The sequence below is a fragment of the Fistularia commersonii genome, chromosome 16 (genome assembly GCF_037954325.1).
Source record: "Fistularia commersonii isolate RoL2024-O1a breed Wild chromosome 16, RoL_Fcom_v1.0, whole genome shotgun sequence".
NCBI classification, from domain to species: Eukaryota; Metazoa; Chordata; class Actinopteri; order Syngnathiformes; family Fistulariidae; genus Fistularia; species Fistularia commersonii.
This window is the reverse complement of record NC_141299.1, coordinates 8,945,627-8,970,451: the sequence shown is the minus strand read 5'-3', so window position 1 is coordinate 8,970,451 and position 24,825 is coordinate 8,945,627. Positions and strand designations below refer to the sequence as shown.

Genomic DNA, 24,825 nt, shown 5'->3' with positions numbered 1-24,825 from the left:
CAACTACAGAGTTTGATTTTGATCCAGTATGTCTGGACGAAGCTGGGAAGCCATCAGTCAATATTATTGAACTACAATCAATCAAGGTCTGGTCTGGCATGGAGACTGCTGAGCCGATACGGAGACTCAAAGTCTGAGTGTGCAGGGAGCTGCTTTTCTCAAGGCTCTAAGAATGTATGGGACCGTCCCAAATGCAAGAGCCCCCTTATCCTCCCTACACTCATTCCTGAATGTGACCTCCAGTGACCTTTGGCACTTATTTTCTGGGGGAATATCTGACCTCCACAGCCCACACTGTGGCCCTTGAAGTCCTCTCTGCTATTGACAAATTCAAACCCTTTTGTGTTGGGTGACCTTACAGGGATTAGGCAGAGAAAGGCGTTTACATATTCAGGGAGTCAGTACCTTCAGTCGGGATGAGGTTCAGAGGCCCTGATTCCTCAGGGAATGTTGAGTTTGTGGTTTGGAGCAGCCAAAACAGTAGGAAGAGTATGGGAGGGGCCATGGTCGCCATAGCAACAGTACTATGGATTCTGTGGATGTAAGAAGAGACAAAAAATGAGAGATGAGGAGTTATTGGCTGTTTAATATAAGAGAGTGACACCCCTGTCCCAAACACACACATCAGCATAAACAAGGACGCATGTCTGAGATCATCAGCTGACTAACAGGCCCACCGTTTTTCTCAGCCCGAGCTCTTTCTGTGAATTCCCACTGCATCTCTTTCCCTTAGCCTTTATATGTGATGAGATAAATAGCTGCTTGGACCAGGAGATTAAATGATCCACTCGAGGACAAATGTTCAATTAACTCTGATTGCAAGAACATCACTGGGCATCTTACCAAAGCATCCTACATTAAAACACCTACAACACAATCAAAAAGAGGGAAAAAAGCAGAGCAAGAGAAAAATCGTCTTAGGAAAATCCATGCGGGGAGAGCAAGGCCTGTGAAATGAATGGAGAATCTGGGATAGACATAGAAAGGTACAGACATCAAGCATCACACAGGATATGAGAGAGACTTAGAGGGAGAGAAGAGCAATTTACTTAAATTAAATGCTTGCCAGCAAATTACCTCTTTGATGGCATAGCTAAACTGTTGGTATTTTTATCTGGGAATAGTGAAGCACATGCAGGTTTCAGATTCATGTGGAAATACAAATGATACCCAAATTAAGTCACCCCACACGGTCCATCAGGGAAATGACTCCAACACTCTGAGAGAATCGGTTAAAATTGCTATAGATGTCAGCCACAAACCTCTGAAAGCATGACGAGCCGACCACTATCACAGCATGCAATTTCACTGCTCTGTATGTGTATGCGTGTGTCTGCGCCCATGTCGTTATCTTTAATTCTGACTCTTCAAGCAATTATCAAAATTCCCTCTCTGTCTCACCCCAGCACAGATGTGTATCCTCCTTAAAGAACACACTGTAAATTTATACAATAGCATAATCCTGCCCAACCCCTTATCTTGTAGAAATTAATTTCAAATAAGGTGGTAAAGTAGTCATTTTTTGGACAATATGACTGAAAATGGGGTCTATTTTGACCACAGTGTAGTGCAAACAAAGTTCAGCATTTTTTTTTTTTACTCATACTCCATTGCAACTTCTCACATTTCAACATGCAAGATTGAATTTCTTTATGCAAAAGCCTTTAGAATTTTCCTGTGGTCACACACAGAACCACTGCGTGAAACGATGCATGAGCAAATACTTGCGCTGAACAGAGTATCAATGTTACATGGCTCCTCTGTGCTATCAGTTTAGATCTCTGCTGACTCCTATTTCTCCCAGTCCAGTCAAACTCAATTCAGTGGCATTATGAGATTTGGGAGCTTTAATGGTGTTAAATTACATTTTGTTGTTACCAATTTTAGAATTATTAAAAAAACAAAACAATTCAAAACAACCTCAACAGTGTAATTCATCTGAAGATAAAAAAAATTAAATAAAATTAAATAGGAAAATGATTTGATTTGTTGTGTTATTAGATGTAGGGGTTCTCAACTACTTAGAGCTGTAGCACAGGTGGGGGAAAAAATAAAATAAATAAATATATATATATATATATATATATATATATATATATATGTATATATATATACACATATCACACACATATCACACACACACACACACACACACACGCACACACACACACACACACAAACACACACTTTACATAGACACATAGCACAAGTAAAAAACCTTTTAATTTTGATAAATGAATCAATTAATTGAAGATCATGTCACCATCAGGTTTGGCAGTTTGAACGATAAAAAATGATGAAAAATTCCTGGTGATTGTAGCAAAACTTTTTGTCTGTTGGTCTCGAAGTATTACTTTAAACCTTTAAGTCATCCGATGAACTTAACAAGACCCGTTTCCTTTTTCTACAGTAATATTTGCTGCACATTTGTTAAAAAAATAAGATTAAAATACAAAACTGACACATTGTATTTTAAAGAACCAGCCTCGTTTGTTCCACAGTTTTTCTCACAGTTCGCCACAACACCACACACCCCCACCCCGTACCCACCACCCCCGAAGCATACAAACCACCATTGTGCAGCCCATCTATTTAATGGAGTCCCAGACATAACCTTATCAGGACACTTAATCTTTATGGGAAATTTCTCAAATTCCCTGCTCTGACATCAGAATAAAAGTGGGAGGCATGTTAATTACTCAACACCCACAAGAAAAATTACAGGAGATGAGGGGAGAAAGAGTCACCAGAAGAAGAAAGGAGGTCACGGGACATGGAGAGAGATGGAGTGAGAGATAAGTAAGACACACTATAGGAAAGACAAACGAAAAGTCAGGAAGTCTGTGTTTCAAATGAGAGATTCTATTGTTTCTACTATTAATAATGTATGAATACATGTCAGGCAGCACGCATTAGATTAGTATAATTAGACACCCCGGGCTATACAATTTCATGGGACAGCAGAAAAAGTAGATACACAAGGATAAAAACTCAGTGTGCGTCTTGTGTGTGCGGTGTATGCAAATGATTCTAAGCCAAAGTATCTCTGTAATTATAACAAATGGCTGCAGTGGAACCCATAGAAAAGCTTGGCTGCATAGAGCAAGCTTCATAGGAGTATGCCACTATCACTGAATGAGTCTTCTTTTAGTCACATATACAATTCGGCAGTTGAAAGAGACACCAACACAAAATATTAAACCCCTGGGTGCGGTAGCACTGTTTGTTCAGAATTGAACCAGCAGGAGATGCCATTAAAGTCATGAAGACTCCTTGATTTGAAAGAAAGAGAACTAAAAAAAAATAAATCTGCCACCAACACACCATTGTGTAACTTCCATGATGGTTGTTTCACATATAAGGGGCCGGGCTTGAGTTCAGGCTCTATTCCAGATGCTTTACTTTGGTGCCAAGTTAATACAGATGGCCAGAGACGATACTGGAAGAAAGATATAAACCACAGCCAAGCTTTTACACCCCATCTAGCCCAACAAAATTTGTTTAATGAAATAAGACACGTGAAGTCACCACCAAGCTCCATTACTCCTCAGCAGCAAATTTATGTAGACTCATTTGTTGGGTTTTACATCTCCAGAGCAATTATATTGTTTGCACTTAGGGAAGGGATTTCCTTAACAAAGACATTAAGAAATTAAGAAATAATTTAGCCATTTAAAAATCAATCAATAAATAAATAAAGAAAGAAAAAAAGAAAATAGTTAATGAATAAAATAGCCATGTGAAGAGGGTGAATGCGACATGGCCCTGGACTCCGCCATCTCGGTCACATCTTTATTATCACCACTACTTCAACAGTGGTGCAAGATACTGACCTCCTATCTGCCCTCGCTGAGCTGTATGCCTCCCTGAATGGTAGAGTGTTCTGACTGTGTGTGAGAGTGAATGTGAATAGGTGATTCGAGCCATAAAACGAAGCACTCTGTATACCTCCCAAAGTAGAAAGTCAAAAATGGAGTTCATATCATAAATAATATACTACTTACAAATGATATTTAATGCCTAAAGCAACACAGGAATAACAAGTGATTTCTGATGCAGGATAAAGTCAAAATGAGGACAGCTAAAAAAAAACAATTACATTTTTTTTTTTTTTTTACACAAACAGCCTCTGCATTATCTTGAAGGTGGAATTTGTGAGGAATGTTTTGGAGGTGAAAAGAATGTCAGATAGACTTAAGAGTCTGAAACTGAAGGTGTGATTAGATGAAGTGAAGCAGAATATCCCCAGAGATGAGAGAGCGGTAAATGGTGCAAGCTTCAATGGACATGTTGGTGCAGGCAATAGAAGAGATGAAGAAGTGATGGGCAGGTTTGGTATCCAGGATTGGTAGACTTTGCAAAAAGGATGGAAGTGGCTGTGAGTACTTTTTCTAAAAAAAGGCAGGAACATATGGTAACTTATAGGAGCAGAGGTAAGCGCACGCAGGTAGACTACATCTTGTATAGACACGGTAATCTGAAAGAGATTAGTTACGGCAAAGTAGTGGTAGATGGATGGTGGTTTGTAGGACAGGGAAGATTCAGAGGTAAAAAGGCAGAGCAGAGGACAAAGTGATGAAAGCTGAAAGAGTGTTGTGTGGTTTTGAGAGAGGAGTTGAGAAAGCCTCTGAGTGGTCAAGGAGAGCTTCCAGGTGACTGGACAACAACTACTAATGAGATCAGGGAGACAAGTAGGAGAGTACTTTGTGTGTTGTCTGGTGTGTTGTCTGGAAGGAAAGTACATAAGAAGACTTGGTGGTGGAATAAGGAAGTGCAGTGATATATAAAGAGAGATCGGTTAGCAAACAGGAAGTGGTACACCCAGGTGACTGACTAGAACAGACAGGAGTACAGGGAGATACAGCATAAGGTAAAGATAGAGGTAGTAAATGCCAAACAAAGGCGTACGATGACTTGTATGCTCGGTTGGATAGTAAGGATGGACAGAATAATTTATACAGGTTGGGAAAACTGAGAGGATGTACAACAGGTATGGGTGATTCAGGATAGAGGGGGAAATGTATTTACAGATGCCAGAAGAGTGATGGGAAGATGGAAGGGTTCCTTTGAAGAGCTGATGAATGAGGAAAATGAAAGAGAGGCAAGGGTTGAAAAGGTGACTATTAAAGACAACAAAGTAGCAGAGATTAGTAAAAGAGAAGCGAGGAAGCCATTGAAGATGATGAAGAGTGGAAAGGCTGTTGGTTCTGATGATATACCTAGGGAGGTATGGCAGTGTCTAGGAGAGACAGCTGTGGAGTTTCTGGATAGATTATTCAAAAGGGTCTTAAGGAGTGAGAAGATGTCTGGGAAATGGAGAGGTGTGTGTACTGTCTGATGGCCGTGGGCCATCTTAACTGCATCTTAAGTGTTTAGTTCTGCACCAGAATGGGATGAACCATTGGCTGAAGGAGCTACCCATCAGCCACAATTTGTCGTGCAGGGGGAGGGAAGGATTGTCCAAGATAGCTCCCAGTATGTGTCCTTTACCCTCCCCACTGCCACGATTGAAGATGGTCCAGGTTCAGTCCCACCACTGAGTGGGTTTGTTGAACCTATTGACCTCACCAGCACACTATACCGCATATCAGCGTGAAGGCGATGTCCGATATGTTCACCAGTAGCCACGTCTCTGAAGCACAACATGCTACATTCCCTGTAGCCATGTTGCTAGTTTGTCAGTTTTTTTTGGCGAGCGACCTCACACTCCCCATTATGATCAAGGGCAGGAAGGGCTTGCATCTCCTGTCGCTCTCGGTCCGCTCGCTCATCTTCGCACCGGCTTTCCTCCCCCGGCGGGGGCTTCTCTGGGATGCGCACTGCAGGGAGTTCGGCTTCTCTTCTCATTTGGAGAAGTTCCTTCCGGGTGTATTTTATCATTTTCCTCAGTATTGGCAGGAGGAACACTGTGGCAAACAACACAGTGCACTGGAGAAACGGTATACAGCCCCACCCGCAAAAGAAGAATGGACAGGTAAATGAATTTGAAAAAAAAAAGGGGGGGGGTACAGAATTGCAGTTACTATAGGGGGATAAAGTTGATGTGCCATACAATGAAGTTATGGGAAAGAGAAGTAGAAACTACAGGTAGACTGAGAGCAGACGTCCGCATTCGTGGACAGCAGTATGGTTTCATGCCTTGACAGAGTACTACAAATGCAGTATTTGCTTTGAGAATGCTGGTAGAGAAGTACAGAAGAGAGGGTCAGAGGGGGCTGCATTGCGCTCTTGTAGACCAAGAAAAAGCATACAACAGGGTGCAAAGAGAGAAACTCCGATATTGTATGAGGAAGTCTAGAGTGACAGAGTCGTATGTTAGACTGGTGCAGGGCATGTATGCTAGCTGTGAGACTGTGGTGAGGTGTGCTATAGGTATGGCAGAAAAGTTCGAGGTGGAAATGGGACATTCATTAGGGATCAGCTTTGAGCTCCTTCTTCTTTGCAGTGGTGATGGACAGGCTGACAAATGAGGTTAGACAGGAATCTCCATGGACCATTATGTTTGCAGGTGACATTGTGATTTGTATTGACAGCAGGGAAGAGGCTGAGGAAAATCTTGAGAGGTGGAGGTATGCTCTGGAAAGGAGAGGAATGAAGGTTAGTCACAGAAAGATAGAATATATGCGTGAGAATGAGAGGAACCTGGGGGGAACGGTGAGGCTACAGGGAGTGGAGATCAAGAAGTTGAAGGATTTCAAGTACTTGTGGTCAACAGTCCAGAGCAATGGAGAGTGTGGAAAAGAGGTAAAAAACCAGTTCAAGCAGGTTGGAATGGGGGGAGAAAAGTGTCAGGGGTACTATGCGATAGAAAACTATCAGCCAGAATGTGAGGAGAGGTGTACAAGACAGTGATGCTGTATGGACTAGAAACAGTATATGACGAAAAGATAGGAAGCAGAGCTGGAGGTCACAGAGATGAAGATGTTGAGGTTCTCTTTGGGAATGACGAGGATGGATAGGATCAGGAATGACTGCATCAATGGAACAGCACATGTTCAAGGTTTTGGAGAGAAGATCAGAGAAGCCAGACTACGATGGTTGGGTCATGTACAAAAGAGGGATAGTGAATATATTGGTAGACGGATGCTGGAATTGGAGCTACCAGGCAAGAGGTCTAGAAGAAGACTAAAGAGAAGATTTATGGACGTATTGAGAGAGGATATGAAGATACAGAAGATACAGAGAATAGGGTTAGATGAAGAATGGTGGATTCGCTGTGGTGACCCCTGAAGGGGAAAGTCGAAAGGAAAAGAAGAAGAAGAAGAAGAATCTCTGCAACATGAAACAAGATTCTGCTATTGCAGTGAAAGTGGCCTGGTGTTGCAGATGTCAGGATTTTTCTCATGCCTATAGAAACCTTTATAGATGTACACATTTAATGACTGACATTGCCCTGAGACTGTTCAATTCACCTTTTCCTTTTTGTCTTGTTACATGGTTGAGGCCATTTCTCTCTGTTAGTAAGCACTCTTGGATGTTTTCCTTCACTGACACAAGGCACTCATGTTAAAAATTGGACTGAAAGCTTAACAGGGATCAGGCATCACAAATGAAGTATGTGAACATTTTAATGAAAAAGAGCAGCTTTGATGGTGACTGCCACAGTTTCGGTTATCACTGAAGTATGTATCACAGCGGTCGAATAGCACGGTGCAGGGATAGCAAGATTTTTATGAGATTGAACGCAAGCAGAAGGGTATGTCTCTTGAGAGTGTCTCTCCTTTCCCCCGAAGAAACCTTTTTACAAGGCAAATTATATTGGTCTCCAGCAAGTATTAAACATGCTATGACCAATATCTACAATGAAAAAGTATGCAAAAGGGACTTTGACCTTAATACAAACCAGGGGACTACTGCATTATTATCACTCAACTTGGCTGACAAGGCAATTTAGCTTCCTACTTCCATATTAAAGAGCCCCCTTTTTCCAGGGGTTTATAATGACAGTGTGGGTTTGGAATGTTCCCTTGCAAACTATTTGACAATGTTTTTATAATGGTACGAGCAGCACTGTAATAAACAATAAAGCCAGAAGGGCTGTAAAAGATGACAAAATGTTTCTTCGTTTGAATTCTACGTAACAAATTTTCCAATAATGCTCTGTAAAGAGAGAGCCAACAGTAACTTCAAGTCATGCTGTTATCATTGGAAAAATATAACATACAAATGAGTTACTTCTGAAAACTATTGAGAAGCATGTTTAAAGAAAATTATTGTTCAGAGCAAAACTCCACTGTAAAATCAAAGATAGACTTGCACTGTATCCTGGTTGTTTTTATTTTTTTTACTCATGACTGAAAGGACCTTCAAATTTTGTTAAGTGCAGCGCGGCTTCAGGAAATCGGAAAGAAAATTAAATGTGTGGTAAGAAATATCATGTTTCATGATTAGTGAAAATGTTTATGTAGAATTAAAGGCCGTCCATAGATTTCCCCAAGCTGCTCTAAATGTTGTGTTAGTGACAGAGGATGTCTTATGGACTGTGTAGTGCAGAATCATTCATAGGTGATGGCCTGTTTGGATATTTTCCAGTCAACAAAATATGAGATGCAACAGGGAAATGAGGAGGAGGAGAAATGAAGAACATGATGTCACAACGTCAACAATGAGAAAGGATACAAGAGGATATGAAGCAAAAGTGGAAATGAACTGCAGTACTCAGTCAAAATAAAGACATGAAGGAACTGGGAAACGACAAAGGAGGACTAAGAAAGGGACCAAAATAATGTGCTTTGAGAAAGTCATGAAAAAAAAAACAGGTAAAAGAGAGGAAAGTGCGGGATTCAAAGAGAGTGGGGGAGTCATGCCGGTTACATCGAGAGTGAGGCCAAGGCATTTGTGGAATGAGGTTTCCAGAAAAACAAAGAAACAGAAAATGCAAAAAGAGAGGAGCTTCTTGAACTGCCAGATTTATCTCCTCAGCGAGCCAAAAGTACCTTCTGGCTCAGCATTGGTCTGCACCACGCTCTATCTAAAGAGAATATTTTTATGCTCCTGCTGGCAGATTTATATCTGAAGTTGACAAAGGTGGGGAACCTCAGGGGTCAATACTTGGAACGTCGCTGTTGAGCTTGAACAAGATGCCTTCCGGCTACACAACACGAGTTACATTGCCATAGTTACACTGATAACACATATTTATTCCTGTCCCCTGGAGATCTTGCCTTTTTACCAGTTAATTTACAAGCAACAGGTAGAATGTTGAATGGATATTGTTGCTACAACTCTTGATATGGGAGAGGAAAGATCAAGGGTTTGGATAACAAGATACGTTCACACAACCAGAATGCCAAAAGTTTTCAATTTGTGCCCACAAAAGACATGAATGTGTTCATTCAAGTAAATTCAAGAGGATCTCTCGATGTATAAGACTATTGTTTGATAGAAACCACCTTCTTTACAAGCTGACTCATTCACACTAAAACCACTGCATCTTTTTAATAAACCAATGAAAGAACAAATCTAATCACACCACACCTATTCCCAGATCATTGCATTACCCTTACAAAGCTTCCAGTTGCACATAAGGTCTTACGTTTTGCCCATAAATCCCTCCATGAATTTTTATCTTGCTTATTATCTGCGTAACATTGTTTCTCATATCAACCTCAATCAGTTACCTTTAGTCATGTAGCATGGGATCAATGTAAAAGTACAAGAAATACAAGCTATAATATACTTTTATGGGTTACATACCCAGATTATGTGTAGTGTAGGGTTTTCTGGGGTGATCATTTAATGATAGTTGCCAAAATGAAAAAAAGTGTGAATCATTGCTATCAATGGTATCATTGGTCAGTTTGAAAAGACAGTAGAATGATGGTGTGTGTAAAATTAAATTTGAACTAATGGAACTAGAGAGTAGTCAAAGCCTCAAAGGAAGATGAAATTTGAACTTGAAGAAGAATGACACGTTTTATAGTGGAGCAGATTACTGAACATCAATCATGTGGAGAAAAAAAGAGGAGTAAAAGCAAATGAAAGTACAAGAAAATTGCAGGATATAAACAGTAAAGAGCAGGAGGAAAAATCCTTTATAATAAAACACTGCCAAAAAAGATAATCTCTTTCTCTGACTGGCCTTAAATGGAGTGAATGTATGTGGTAAATAAACATAGTGTACATCTAGAGCAAAGACCTCTAAATATTATAAGACAAGGCTTTAAGACAAGGCTTTATGGGAGTATATCACCAAGACACACAAGGATATGAAATAAAGAGAATATGCCAGGATTAAAGATGAACACACACACACACACACAAACAGCACACACATTGTCACGCAGGCACACACGCTAACAATAGAACAACCAACGTAGCCCTTCAAGTATTGTGCCTTCACTTTCGCCAAACCACAGTCTTCCTTCTCTATCTCTGTCTCAGGCCTAATGTAAAAACGATGCTGTATTTCCTTCCGCTGGTGTAAATGCATGAACTTGAGTGACACGGTTCTGTTTACTCTATCTCCCCACTGCCATGAAATCCTGGAGTCTAAATAATACTGCACATAAATTTAAAAAGGCGGGGGCAGAGCAAGTGGGAAATGAGAGAAGGTTGATAGTGAAAATATGTGGGGAGTGCACTCTAAATGAAAAATGAGGGGTGACCTGATGCATGGAATGGTGACTTTCTCATGCACCAAGAGCCGCCAATGATTCATGTCTCGTGAAATTTTTGCATCTGTGACAGGGCAAACAATTTCTGTAAGCCTTCTCTTTATCCTATTCAGCCCATAAAAATGTATCCTGAATCTTCTTACCACATTACAGATGTCTGATGGTGCTAATATCAGAGGATTTAAAGGTTGTGGTTGAGTAAGATAATGGTTGACTCTTTCTCTCAGCTGCGGATGTGTTACCATTAAGGGGCAAGAGGTAGCCTAAGTAGAGAGAGCTGAATGACGGAGCAGAGATGTTCTACCTGTAATAGGTTATTGTTGATGAATGGATATATCGGAGTATTAATGGAGCTCTCCCTGGAGTTGTGTAACTAAAATTAACCTCCATAATTTTCACAATTATTGGTACTGAGACACCAGGAAGGTGAACAGCTGCATTTGCAATCTACAAGGACAGGAAAAAGGATTTTGCAGTACTATCTAACAATGTGTCTCTGTTATCAGTAGCTGAAAGATTCTCTAAGTTTGGGGATAGAGGTGATATTCTCTGCATTGCCATAGCCTTTTTATTTTTCAGCCCCTTCCAGCGCTCGACTCGATTGTCTAATCTTTCAAGCATTTGTATTCCTCTGCCTTTTCCCAACAGCTCCGCTGGTTATGATCACAGTCATCAAAACAGCAACGCGTGAAACTGGAAGAAGCCTCATGTCACATCACAACAGCAGTGAAAGGCCTGCCCTTTGGCTCGCCATCGGTTTACAAGCATCATTAGCAGGGCAGGGATCAGGGGCCAAAGCTATAAATCATAGTCAAACCATCCATGTAGGAGGAATGCAGCTACATGAACACCGCAGTAAAAATAAAAAGAAAACACACTCTTAAGACTGACAAAAGGCTAAAAGCAACTCCATCCATCACTGGCTTGGGGCTCCATAAAGTCTGTAAAGAAAACACATAAAGCAATAAACATTACAGCATTGTTATAAATAATACAGAAACCTTGCTAATGGCAATAATAGGTCTGCAGTGCGGCACCTCGTGCCATTATTTGGCTAAAATTCCCCCATGGACTGATATTGATCCTTAAAAATACTCAGGGGTAACTCAATGGGGTAATATGTCCCATCTGAAGGCGATTCACCTTTTGAATTAGGAGAAAGGGATTTATTGTAAGGTAAACAAGTGACAGTGAAAGGCCCAGTGGGTTCAGTGATGGCAGAAAACATGAAGTGGACGCCACAGAGTGCTATCTTAACGGTCAAAGAGACCTCACATATTCTTACACTGAACTGAATGGTGGTTAGACAAGCGAGCGCTGCACATGAAATGGGCCGTCGCTGCCCGTCTTAAACAGCTTGTGAGCTGAGAGAAGAAGAGCAAAAAATGACAGAAATGAAAATGTGTTTTTATTTTCAACCTCATATGTACTTAATAAAGATTCAAATCTCCCAAGATAAACACTCGCAAATGACAAGTGAATGGCATTTGAGACACTATGTCATTCTCATTAAAATGACTGTATAGACCACCACCGTAATGAAAGTCACATTGTTTGGTATAAATCCATTTTGCTTAAATTGCTGCCTTAAAAACTTAAACACAACTGAAACACACAGGTGATGTGAATTAAGCAAAAGGTTTCTTGACTTAAGCTCCGAGTTGAAATTGTGTCTGAGTGTCGAATTCATCTCGATCAGATAAGGACAGTTTCATCATAACATTTGGAAAATTTGATATAGTTTGTGGTTTTAAGTTGGAGTATTAAGTTTAGACAATAAACATGTCTGACTTTGTTTTGAGTGTTTAATACGAGTGTGCGGTAAGAGTGAAGTCTTTTTAGATTTTTCCTCGCCAATAAAATTCTCTCTGTCAAAGTAAAAAATACAGGCGCTTGAGATGTCAGCAATTTACTGTTGCTTTACAGTGCATGTACTCCTAATATATTTTACCAGTATAATATTGTGTATTAGATTACAGGATATAGCAGTAGGATTACTATTTTTTTTTGTAACTTTATAGACTATAGGGCTTACTCGGTTTATAGAGTTGTGAGGAACATTTTTGACTAAAAGTTTTACATGGCTGTGACTAATTTCAAATGCCATCAGTCATGCAAAACTAAATAAAGAGCAACAAAAACAACATTGGAGACATGCAAAAAATGGTAACAGATCTTCTAAATGTAAATTAGTGTAGATTTATTAACTTCATGTCGGTAAAAGTAAAAAAGAGTAAAGAAGCAAGAAGAGGACAGCCAGGTTTATCTGGAATCATCAAATTCATCCACGAGTGCCTGAAAAAGAAAGCAATCGAGGAACTCGATATCGTTAATAGAATATGAAAAATTAGTAACACTTATACGAGAGGTAAATGTCAGCATAAGTAGGAGAGGTAGGCAAGTTGCATTAAAATGAGAGACAGGAAATGTTCACAGGCTTGACCAACTGTACAAAGAACGCAATATGAGAAAGCATGGAGAAAGGATGGTTACTTGGCTGTTATAGTTTAGAAAGGTCATTTTGTAAATGGAGTAAGTCAGTAGGTTTATGGTAGCAAGGGTGTTATGGGAAGTCAAATAGCAGGAGGAACAGAGCCAAGCAGGCACTTGAAAAGGCTTTATTTTCAGAAGATAATTTATGTGGTGGTGTTAGCTTGAAAAAGTAGGTAGTATTTTATGCAGTACTGGATATAGATGAAGCTGTAGTTCAACTAGCTGAAGCAATATTGTAAATCGGCCTTAAGTGTAAGCCACATAACGCTCTTGTTAATTAAAAGCTCAACTGGCCTAGTTTTAAGCAGTTGATGATGTATGTGTATTCGCAGTTGCAGTGTTTGGGGCAGCACTTGAGATAGCTGAAGCAATATTTTAAGTTACGGAAGTAACAATAACACACACACACACACACACACACACACACACACACAAATAATTAAAAATTATTTAGTGCTGAATTGTAGCAATGGGGGCAATAGAGAAAGTATTTCAAGAAACTATTTTGTCAAGATTATGCAAATGGTCTGATGGAAGGAAATAAATTCATGATTGCTTGTACTTTTAAAAAAAGAATTATAATTTAGGCAAACTGTTAAGTATCTCTGGTCCAGGTTGAACCCTGCCTCTCCCCCAATGACAGCAGGTGTAGGCTACGGCACTCCAGCCCCCCTACGACCCTGGATGCAGGATAAGCAGTATCAATAGCGAATCATTGAATGATGGGTAGAGCCAGAAAGGGAGTGTTAGAGCACTGGGAGCAAACCAAAGAAGAAAAAAAACAAAAATGTTAAAAGCTGATAGGAATGACAGATTTGGGTGATTATGTAATTCCTTATAGGTTCAACGCTGTGAGCATAGCTTTGAAAGTACATCATTTGACACATTGTTACCCTCAAAGCTATTTCGGTGATATTGTATGAGAGGTTACATTTTTGGCCGCAGTTTAACATGCACGTAATTCAACGTTGCGCATTTAAAGGTTTTGCCTTGCAAAGAGGAAAAAAGATCTTTAAAACCCTGTTTTGATCTGTCTCAGTAGAGAGGAAAGGAGGTCTGTGTAGATTTTTGGAGTCAGGGCAACACCCTTGCTTATCGCGTTTGCGGTTTCTTGCTCCATCTTTCCCCAATGTCAGAAACTACCAGATGAAACTCGAGATTCTGCACATTCAATAAAACGTTCTGGGAGAAATAATCCGCCGTGTAAAGTGACTATGTTAAGTATGTCATTCAGGAACAATGTGTCCCTCAGCTGATGTTTTATTTATAGAGCAAATCTCAGAGGAAAATCTTGACAAGAGCTCTGTGAACCCCCACCCGCCATAAACAACATGTAAAGGCAAAATGTTAAGGCACCCAGCGCAAAGGCAAAAGCGCAGGTCCGGCGCTGGAGATACAGAAGCATACCTACAAGTCTTAACATTTACACTCAAATGCACCTGTGCTGTGAATTTGCATGCAGCCTTGCACACACACCAGCCCAGGTTATCAGCATCCCGGGCTCTACCTTTCACTTCTTTAGTAACCATTTCTCCTTCCACTCTATCTTCTCGGACCACAAATCTGCCACTTGCTTATTAGATTTAGTTGAGTATAGTCAGCCCGTTTTGATGTTGATATAAGTTCCAGCTACAGAGCAACCCTGGGCGCTCTGTTCTGCTCTGGCTTTCTCACGGTTTTCTCAGTGTTACAACACATGTGGTTCACCAGAACACACGTCAACAATTTCATTCACTGGAGTGTTAATCAGATTACATTTCCATTTGACCACAGGCTCATGCATTCACACACGCACGCACGCACACGCACGCACACACACACATACCACACATGCCAGGTGAGACATCAAAAAGATGTAAATACACAGTTAACTACATATATAAACATGATTATTGCATCACCACTATATCTCCCAACAGGCCTGGCTCTGAGCATATTTGCTCCATCTCCATGTCTGGAAAGCATGTTAATCACAGAGGAGCCTGCAAGCTCAGCCATATATGTCTGTCTATTTCTTGTTTTCACTCCCTGGGTCTTGCTTCGTTTGCCTCCATCTGCATGATTTCTCAGCAACCTCCCCCCCCCTTGTCATGCTTTTGCCACAAATCATGTCATTTGAATGCATCTCCTCCTTGCAGGAGGCTAAGAACATTTAATGCACTAAGATACTGGGTGGTTTGTTCCGAGGGGCTCATTAAGGTATCTAATTTTTCTTTTTACTGCCCTCTTTCATCACTCCCACACAGGTATCCAATGCTGGTGTTGGAATGGAGTTGTTCAAGGCAACTCGATCAGGGTATGTGGTTGAGAGATGTTGGCTGAGATTCACAGCTCAGGCTCTGAATACATAAAGTACTAATCTGAAGGACAAAGAATAAAGATAATGTGAGAAAATTATAACTTAGAGGGATACAGCTGTCACATGTTTACAGAGAGTGCTTCTTCTATGCACATGGCTATAAATCATGAAGTGGGGGAGTTTCGGAGAGGTGGCCATCTTCGGTACAAACAATGATAATGCTTGTGAGTCATACAATGAGCGAGGGGAAGGGAAAAAGGGACACAAGAAACAGGAGAAACATGAAGAGGAACAATATAAGTGCAGTCACTTTAGACCACGGAGTGAGGCCCTTCAGTGGCTCTACATGTGTGATATGATGGCACAAAAGACACCCCATAGCTTTGTTACACAATGGGTGACACATAAATTAAAAGAGATCTTCCTTGACCCAAATGACCCTGGCAGGCAGTCAAAGAAGACGTGTCATGGTTGACAGCTTCTTTTCTTCACTTTTCCCCATGAGGCTGTTAGGCCGCTTGTTCATCATTGCTTGTATTGCACTTAAAGTCAAATGCATTCACGAGACACACTTTATAGAGATAAAATCTCAAAAGTGTCTGCTCAGTCACCCAGCGAGAGGCGATCCTTGCATAAAACCAGGTCATGCTAAAAACTCCTCAGCTACATACAATCACAGGGCATTCAGCTAAGTCATTTTTTTCCTGGCATCTCATGGCACAGTCAATCAATGGAAAAAAAAAAAACGTGTAAAAGCCATCGGCCCAAGCTTTGTCCTTCAGGTTAATTAAATTAAAATAGACAGGAAAACGGAATATGTCGGTGAGTTTCTCTTGGACAAAGGGATCTTCCAGAAGAAAAGCATTTACTACAGCAGTAGTGTTCAGGTGAGCTATGCTGAACATCCATAGTATTGATTACGATGTCTTAAGTATATAAGAGGTTGAGAGGCTGTTCTCCTTTTGTTGCCTGTCATGAAGTCATTGGACTGGAATGAAGCAGCTCATCTGGACCTTTAAATCACACACCCCAAAAACAAGAATCTGAAACACAATGCCCATTAGCCCACTCTCAGCTCTCCATTAAAGGAAAGGTTTTGAGCATAGATTCTTTGTTCTCTTTCCGCTCAGGCAGATTGGTGGCTACAAATATGATTTTGTTCTCCGAATACCAGGGAAAAGGGGCTTGGACACAGTGTGGTCTTTCTCTGTGCGTTCGAGCAACAGGGTAACACTGTGAGGCCAGGCAGGAAAACAAAACCCCACTGTGCTTGTTGACAGAGGCTGCCATTTAAAACACATGAGAGGAAAGCGAACAACACACTGAGATAAAAAAAAAAATGCTGTGCTTGGTTTCAACAACATTTTTCTTTCAGCATTTATTCTACAGTAATATTCCAACAGCTTCGGTGTAACTGTAGTTTACCCCTGAGAGATAACAGCAGGATGCTTGAGGGACGTGTTGTCCAATCTGCATGAAAAGAAAAGTCTTCTTTTGTATACGCTTAAAATTTGTATATCCTCAATCTGTTACCTTCACTCACTTCCAGGAGCCGTTTTGTGTGTGTAGCAGTTATCCTTAAAGGCAGCTTAGTCTACTTTTGCTGAAGTTGGAGATTCCTACATAGTTACGAGAGATCCTAAGCAGCACGGAGGGCACTAATATGACGAATGTACTACATGTGGGTGGACACAGATAAAGCTGTCATGCAGACACATAACTCAGGCAGATGTGGTGGCTGCAGGTTACACTGCTTTCTGGGCTGTATTGTTACAGTTGCTGAGATGCATGCATCTCTTACTGTGTTTGATTTTGACCAATTATAAATATAAAAAGCTCAATTCAAACAGTCTTACAGCTGGTGAAAGGCTTAATTCAAATGAAGTCTTTGCAGAAGCAGTAGCAGCTGATAACCAGCTGATCAGCTCAATACCTTCATGTTATTTGTTTAAAGCCAATCATTTGTATAGCTTTTGTAAATTGCTTGTGGTGAAAAATGAAAAGCAAACCCGCATAAAAAGCGTGTAATTAAGGTGGTGGGCTGCAACAACCTTCAGAAGATCATCAGTGTGCCTTGACAGGGATGGATGAACATCATTTTTCAACAGATTATTGTTTGGAAATTTTCCACTGGTATTAAGCAAGATTAAGATTTCCTTAACATTGCGATTTAGAATCTATGGCTTAAGTCACAAGATGTATCTGAAATGCCAGAATTAACCCGAAATAATACATCATTTTGTGTGTTTCCACCCATTGCTGATGTGCAAATATCAAGAGATGATCTGTCAGTACAAAGTTTCTATATTTCTTCTGTCTTCCAGGCCCGCACACACTGCTTCATTACCTAATTCTGATGGCACCAAAGTTTGTATGGATGTCGATTACCAGATATTGGCTTTGAAAATTGATTGTACTTTATTTTGTTACACCAATAAACTCTAAAGTGTCTTTTGATGTCAATCCGTCATTTCCTGTACGGACGTCATTTTAAGTCACATCTTGAAATATAAAACAGCATCAAGGCAGCTTCACTTTGGAAAAATGTCAAATTTTTCCTCTTATTTTGTCGTGATATAAAGTCTAATTTCTGATGCTATTGCAAACGGTGTTTCCATTGCTCTAGAAACATAGTGACTGTATGTTAAAAAAGGTAAAACATCAACTATCAAGGGGATTTCACTTCAAGGCTTTCTAATACTTGAGCCCATCCCAATCCATTTCTCTTTTCCAGTTCTTTGAGAGCATTTGAATGAAGCGGATGTACAAAACATGAACCTGGGCTCTATCTGTGATAACCTCTTCAGCTTTTCACTTCTTCCTAGGTAAAAGGTAACCAAAAGAAAGCAGCAGGGGTCCCATAAACTATGAAAGAAGAAAGGGTATGTTGTCCTTTCGATGCACATGGCAATTAAAAGCAATGCCTGGGGTCTAGATTGATCCTGCAACAACAATCCGACTGTTTATCGACTGATCTCGGGGGTTTCACTGCTGCACTGATGCCCTGAGGCCGCTCTGTTGGACCCATGCTCCTGCGCTCACCATGTGAGAAACAACACCATTCAATAGTGCCTCATGAGTATCAGGCCTAGTTTTCCTATCAACAAAAGCAGTTCAGCCTCAGAGCATGAAGGATGTTATTATTTAACTCTAGTTCTGACTTCACAGTTTGAAAAAGACCTACAGCCTCGGTCTTATCCGTTTGACTCTGATTATTGACCCAAATTTAATATGGTGCCTCTGCATGACTTATAATACCAATAAAGATATTGCATTATTCAGCACTCATGCAAGTTATTATAATTTAGCTTTATTACATCTTTGTTTCATTTATACACCTCAGGCTAGGATAGATTAATATCTATTATCTAAACCCGGTATCCACAGATGGATGCTGGGGTGGAGCCTTGTAATATGCTGAAAGAGGGCTATGGATATAAACTGCACAGGGTATGCTACAATATGTAATTAAAACAATATCCTTGCCAAGCCTAGATATCTAGAAAAAAATTTGCCCATTAAATTGGTAACATTAACTAGAGCTCTGGAAATAAGTACATGAATAACAACTCACCTACAGCACATTTCAGAAAGAGTAAGATAAACAAGACCATCTGAAAGCTGATAAAATAAACGGCTGCTGCTGACTAAGCGGTGTTTGAGACAAACAGTAGCTATTTTCATGAGACTCAAAACCTACATTCTAGAAATGGAAACATCAAATACATCTGAAGTCAAGTTTGGAAAACATAACTCAAATATTATGGTGCGGGATAATTGATTTCCATTAAGAGTTGAGGAGAGTGCAGAATGGCATTAGAATGAAAATACAGGCAAGAGACAAAAAAAGAGAGGAAAGAAGTATGAGAAAGAGTAATAGAAAGTTACTATAAATGAATTTTGGAGTTAGATTGACACAGGGAGATAAAAGAGAAAATAGATTTGGAAAAGTCTGGAGACAAGTGGACAGGCAGTTGATCTCCAGCAGCGTGATATGCTCTCCTGCTGTAACTGTTTGGCACGCAACAAGAAAAGGACAGCCATCCAAATATTAGCCTCCACTTTTCGTCATACCAAGTGTGCACCATATAACACTTCAGAATCACTTTTTTTTTCCCCTCATACACCTTATTGGATCCTTACAAAGTTAAAAAACTGTAAAAACTGCACACAGGCATTAACTCATACACTGTAAACACACACAGACACAGAAAATGAACTGGAACATTTGCATTAAAAGGAATTTAAGGGCCATCACAAAAGGACAGACACAGCTCATCAATATGCTTGTTGCTGATTTAGATTGCTGGTTTTATGAACTGCAGAGTATAATGGCCAATTCATTTATCTTCCTATTCTGTGCCTTCTTATGCTGCACACTGCTGAACACTAAAGGTTTGAGTTGCTCTGCCCAGCGCTCGAGATGCGATGAAGGAAATTAAAACTTAGGTTTGAAAGACCAAACACGGTGCATTAAGCTTGTAGATTCACCTGAACGGGCGCCCTCACAGCTGCCTTAATCATCCATTTCCCTTGTATATCTTTTTTTATCTCTCTCCCTCCCTTCCTCATTTAGACAAACCTTGCCACTCAATGCCAGCGGGAGCTATGGCAACAACACTCGCTCCGGCGCAATCTCTTTGATTATGGTAACTAACATGTTTATATATTTCAGCCTGTTTGAATATATACGCATGATTTACCACCTTGTTGTTACACATTAAACTCATTCATGCCCGAAAGTGGTGCCGAGAAAAGCATTATCTCTTTTTGTTTAATTTGTGTTCTGTTTTATTCCCCAAAATATGTTGTTATTAGAGCTTGGTGATAAAAGAGGCAAATCATATGGATGCAACATTAACAACTGAAACAGGTGTTTATCCCATACAAGCTAAAAATCCAGGCGGAAGTGAGACCTATTCATCTGATATGATTTTGCCAGAAAACTGACATTTTATTAGATAAATACATAAAAATAATGAAAGTAGCATACTCTGTGGCAAAGCAAACCTGGGTAAAGCAACAAGGCCGAATATCTCCCCATGTATCGGATTCTGTCCCTGAAAGGATATGATGGCTAAGGCAGTGTATATCCTCCCTACTGGCCAGTGGATATTAAATATCGAAATGATAAAATGGACTCCACTGTTGAAGACCCAAGATTTTAGGGGTATTACTACATCACGCAATTTGCTATATAAAAGATGGTAGTTCAAAAAAGCCTCAAACTATGCAGCAGCTGCTGTCTAAGAAAAAGGCTGTTTTTTAACACCTTGATAGTTATGTGTGTTTGGCATAGCAGTGAAGTCCCCCAACAGATGTGCTGCCAAGTTTAGTTTCACATGACGATAATGTCGACTTTGGGCCAAAAAAAAAAAAACATCCACTAATCAAGTGTTGTGTCTGCTTATGATGGCAAATGTCCCACACACACAAAAGTCAAAGGTTCTCACTGCAGATTAAAACTTACCTTGGAGGATTTGAACACAGACTTTTCTTAAGGCCTGCGCACCAAAAAGCTGAGTGTCAGAGAGCTTTGCTTTTTATCTTTCAACTCGTTGCCGTCTAAAAAAAGGAGCCAGGTTCAGCTGAGCGAGCAGAGACGGTGCGTCTGTCAAGACGGCAAAAGACTGGGGGCCAAAATCTATAACCAATCATGAGTAAACCAGGAAGTTGCTGCTCATTGTAGTGACTGGTTGACTCCTTCAGCTGAGCTACAGCTCCTTGCAGAGTCTGGGGAAGTTGCCTCCTTTTTTTGTCTGTCCATGATGAGCACAAGTCTTTGAAGAAGGTTTGAGTAATGAGGGTAATGCTTTGTAATCTGGCAAGATGCACAACAAGAGACTGCCAGGAGAACACAGCTGATGCCTTGGGGGAGACAACAAGGCCAGAAGATGCACTTGTATCCTCAAAATGAACAAAATGTAAAATCTTCTAGATACCAAGGTTTTATTCTGGTTTGATCTTCAGCTTAGTGTGCAGAGTTAGACAGATGTTTGGGTGCATTTTCTAGTAGATGGTCTTCCTCTGTGAAAGTGGGGTTTTAAACGTATCAGATGTTGCTAATGGCACTCGTGGAAACCAGATAAGGCCATAGATTAAGCATGTGTGTGTGTGTGTGTGTGTGTGTGTGTCTGTGTGTGTGTCTGTGTGTGTGTGCATGGGGGGTTTGGGGAGCACTGGTTCAAGGAAAACATGTGGTACTTTAATGTGTAACCTTTGTGGCAATTGAAATCTTTTTACAGCTGCATGGACAATTTAGAGTGGCAAAATATTCGTGAGAGCTTTGGCCATTAAAAAACGTTTCAGGAGTATACTAGAGCATGTTATCTTCAACATCTTAATTGTCTGCTGTCAGCATCGTCATTATTCGCAATAACGCATGAAGGTCTTTGACAGCCTACATGTATGGGTGACTGATCATATCAACCTAATAATACAGACTGTGTTTTTAAGGCTGAACTGTCACATCTGACTTTTTGGACTTAATTTTCTAATAATTTAAAAATGATGCAGTTTTTTTTCTTTTTTTGAAAAAAAAAGGTCCAGTCACCTGTTAATGAGACCATTTTCAATGATTGCGGGTCAGTTTCTTGCTGTGATCTATTTCTTGATTCTGGCTGAAAGTATAACAATATTAATCAGACCTGAAGAAGAGGAATAAAACAAATGACAATACTGAAGGCTGGATTTTAAAAAAAGCATGCATGTCCAGTCCCAATACATGTCCAGTTCCAAAACATGTCCAGATTCCTTATATTGCAATTTTGAAATACAATTCTCTTTATGGATAGAGACTGTTGCTTAACCGATGGTGCATGTGTCTGCAATGAAGCATCCATACACTTTTATTGCCACTTATTGGATGAGAGCCCAGCAGTGTCTCCTGTGCATCTTGTAAAAGTGTAATCAGACATGGCATCAATTAACAGCTCCAACTCTGCATCTTTTTGCTGCACACTTGGCCCGAACTTCAAGGTTTCTCAGAGGGAGGACATGTGGGAAGCCAAACTACAGGTCCATATGTTCAGGAACCCCGTGCGTGTGTGTGTGTATGTGTATGTATGTATTCATCTCTTTGAGTAATTCCTCAATTGTATGAAGGCGTCCCGGCGGGTGCGCCTGCTGGTGAATGTGTGACATTTTCTGAAGTGAAGCTCCAAAGCAATGCCTGCTAAGCTGTAAAATCTGACCATTTCACTTCCACCACTGCTCTGTCATAAATGAACGAAAAACACCTAAAAGAGTGTTGAACCCCTCAATTGTAGATGTAGAAAATGAATTTCCACTGATGGGGAAGTGTGTTGTACAACTGATTACAGAACTGAGAAGTATAAAGGGAGGATTGGCAAGGGTGGGGGGTGAGAAGACATGAGGAGTAACATAGAAGTGCAGAGAAGAAGAAGAAAAGAAAAAAAACAAGAAGGCAGACATTATTGGGGCAAACACAAAGGGGGGGGGGGGGTGTACCGGCGCCTCCCTGTCAGCCTAAATATTGGTGTGTAAAGGCGGAATAGCGACTGATGCAGACCAATCAGGAGGCCTTTCCACCATGTGGCCGACATGAATCGTTGCCACAGTAATGAACAAATGTTTAAATTACACTTCTCTCACACTTCAACTTTTAAAGTTGACTTCTAATTGCTACCAAAAGTCAAAGTGGGGATGTTGTACGTCTGTTGCGCGATGTTGCCTTCCTTTCCTGTTTTCTGTCTTTCCTTCCTTGCATTCTGTTCATCTATTCTGCCAGTCACTAACAGGTCTCTATTGATCATCCTATTTCCTCTTTATCTTTAATCAAAAGGCTGAGAAACTCTGTTGTTTAATTTATGAGTCTCTGTGAGAGGCCCACTCACTGGCTCCCACAGAACCAGTTCTCATTCATAATTAATAAACTGCTGCTAATTATCGCAGCACTGCTACAGATCATGCACGTCCTATATATGAAGCGAGGAGGAGAGAGGAGAAGGAGATAGTTGTAGGCTATGAGAGAGAGAAATTAAGAGCGAGTGAGGAGGAGAAATGACAAGAATGAGAAGAAGAGCGGTGATGTGGGATTTTTAAAGAGAAAGATTCTGGGCAAGAGGGACGACAAGATGAGGCCTGTCACCTGTGGCTCCCATCCAGATCCAATCTATCTCCATTTCATCATCTCTCTCTCATCTCCATCACATCACACACTTCCTCTGTTGCTTTTCATCTTCTTGTTAAAGTACTCCAACTTTTATGGGCTTGGAGAAAACAGAGATTGGAGAGGGAGACAAGGTGGCTACAGTCTGATGACAGCGAAAGAAAATGTGACTGATTTGAGAGAGGATAGTCTTTTCTTGGTCCATATATGTATTTATCCTTACACTTACATTACATCTAAACCAGTATGATCTTCTGAAAGGTGGTTAAGTATCAGCTCCCATGGAGGCCCATTATGGTAAGTGAACTACTGGCATAAGGGAGCTAATTTCAGTCTCAGATAGATTCATCTACTGCCTCTTATACAGGCCTACCTGGATGTGGATTGACCCGCCTGCCTGCCAAACACAGCCTAATGCCAAGTGAGAAATGGATGGCGAGGCACGTCCTGTTTGCACTGAGAACTTAAGTCACAGCTCGTTGCCACTGGGGCCACATCTGAGAGCGATATGATGCGAGCAGCTTCTGTAATAGCACGCCTGTTTATGTGTTTGGAAAATAAGGATGTCTATGGCCAGGCTTAAAATCTTGATTGCCTGCACCATAGGGCCTTTAAAACATTTCAAACTAATACATGCACTAAATCACAAAAGACAGAGGTTGAATTAAGCTCTGTCCGGTGAATTGGTTTCTTATGTTTGTAGAGCAAACAGATGTGTCTATTTATCTCATTTAAATCTATGCAATTTGTGTATCTAAGTTGCCCGCAAACAGATTATAAGATTGGCTTGGAGAAAGATAGAAAAAGAAAAAAAAAATCTACTTCTGGGTTATTTTAACTAACGAATACCTGTCATAATTTTAAAAACTACCAGAGGTTTAGTGAATGTATGTAAATGCAGAGCAATAAGTACAACTCAATTTTACTTATCAGGCAGGCTTTCTGTCTTATCCTTCTGCCATTCATACTCACCCAACCCTCTGGTTATATTTCGTCTTATTTGAAACATCCTTTTTTACAGATAATTGTTGGGGGTGGGGTATATTAAGGAAATTCTATGTGAAGGTGGCACATTCAAAAGCTCTCACCTCATTCCTAATTTTAGCTAATTGGGAAATCCTATGAGACAATTCAATTGTGATGTTCCCAAAACTACATTCATATTGTCACGCTTTTAATTGTCTTTACGAACCGCCCTGATCGTCACACTGACTCCTACTTCGATTCAGTGACCAGCGAAAAAAAAAAAAAATGACAAACCGTTACAGACATACCTCCTATTCGCT

At 40.4% G+C, this 24,825-nt stretch overlaps 1 protein-coding gene across 1 annotated transcript in view; it reads right to left on the bottom strand.

Moving 5' to 3' along the window:
- sema6bb (sema domain, transmembrane domain (TM), and cytoplasmic domain, (semaphorin) 6Bb) overlaps nt 1-24,825 on the bottom strand; it is a 124,691-nt gene that overhangs the window by 67,714 nt on the left and 32,152 nt on the right. Inside the window, exon 2 of the mRNA XM_086161504.1 lies at nt 406-533. Coding sequence (XP_086017630.1) covers nt 406-514 — 109 coding nt within the window. The 5' untranslated portion in view covers nt 515-533. The remainder of the gene's footprint in view (nt 1-405; nt 534-24,825) is intronic.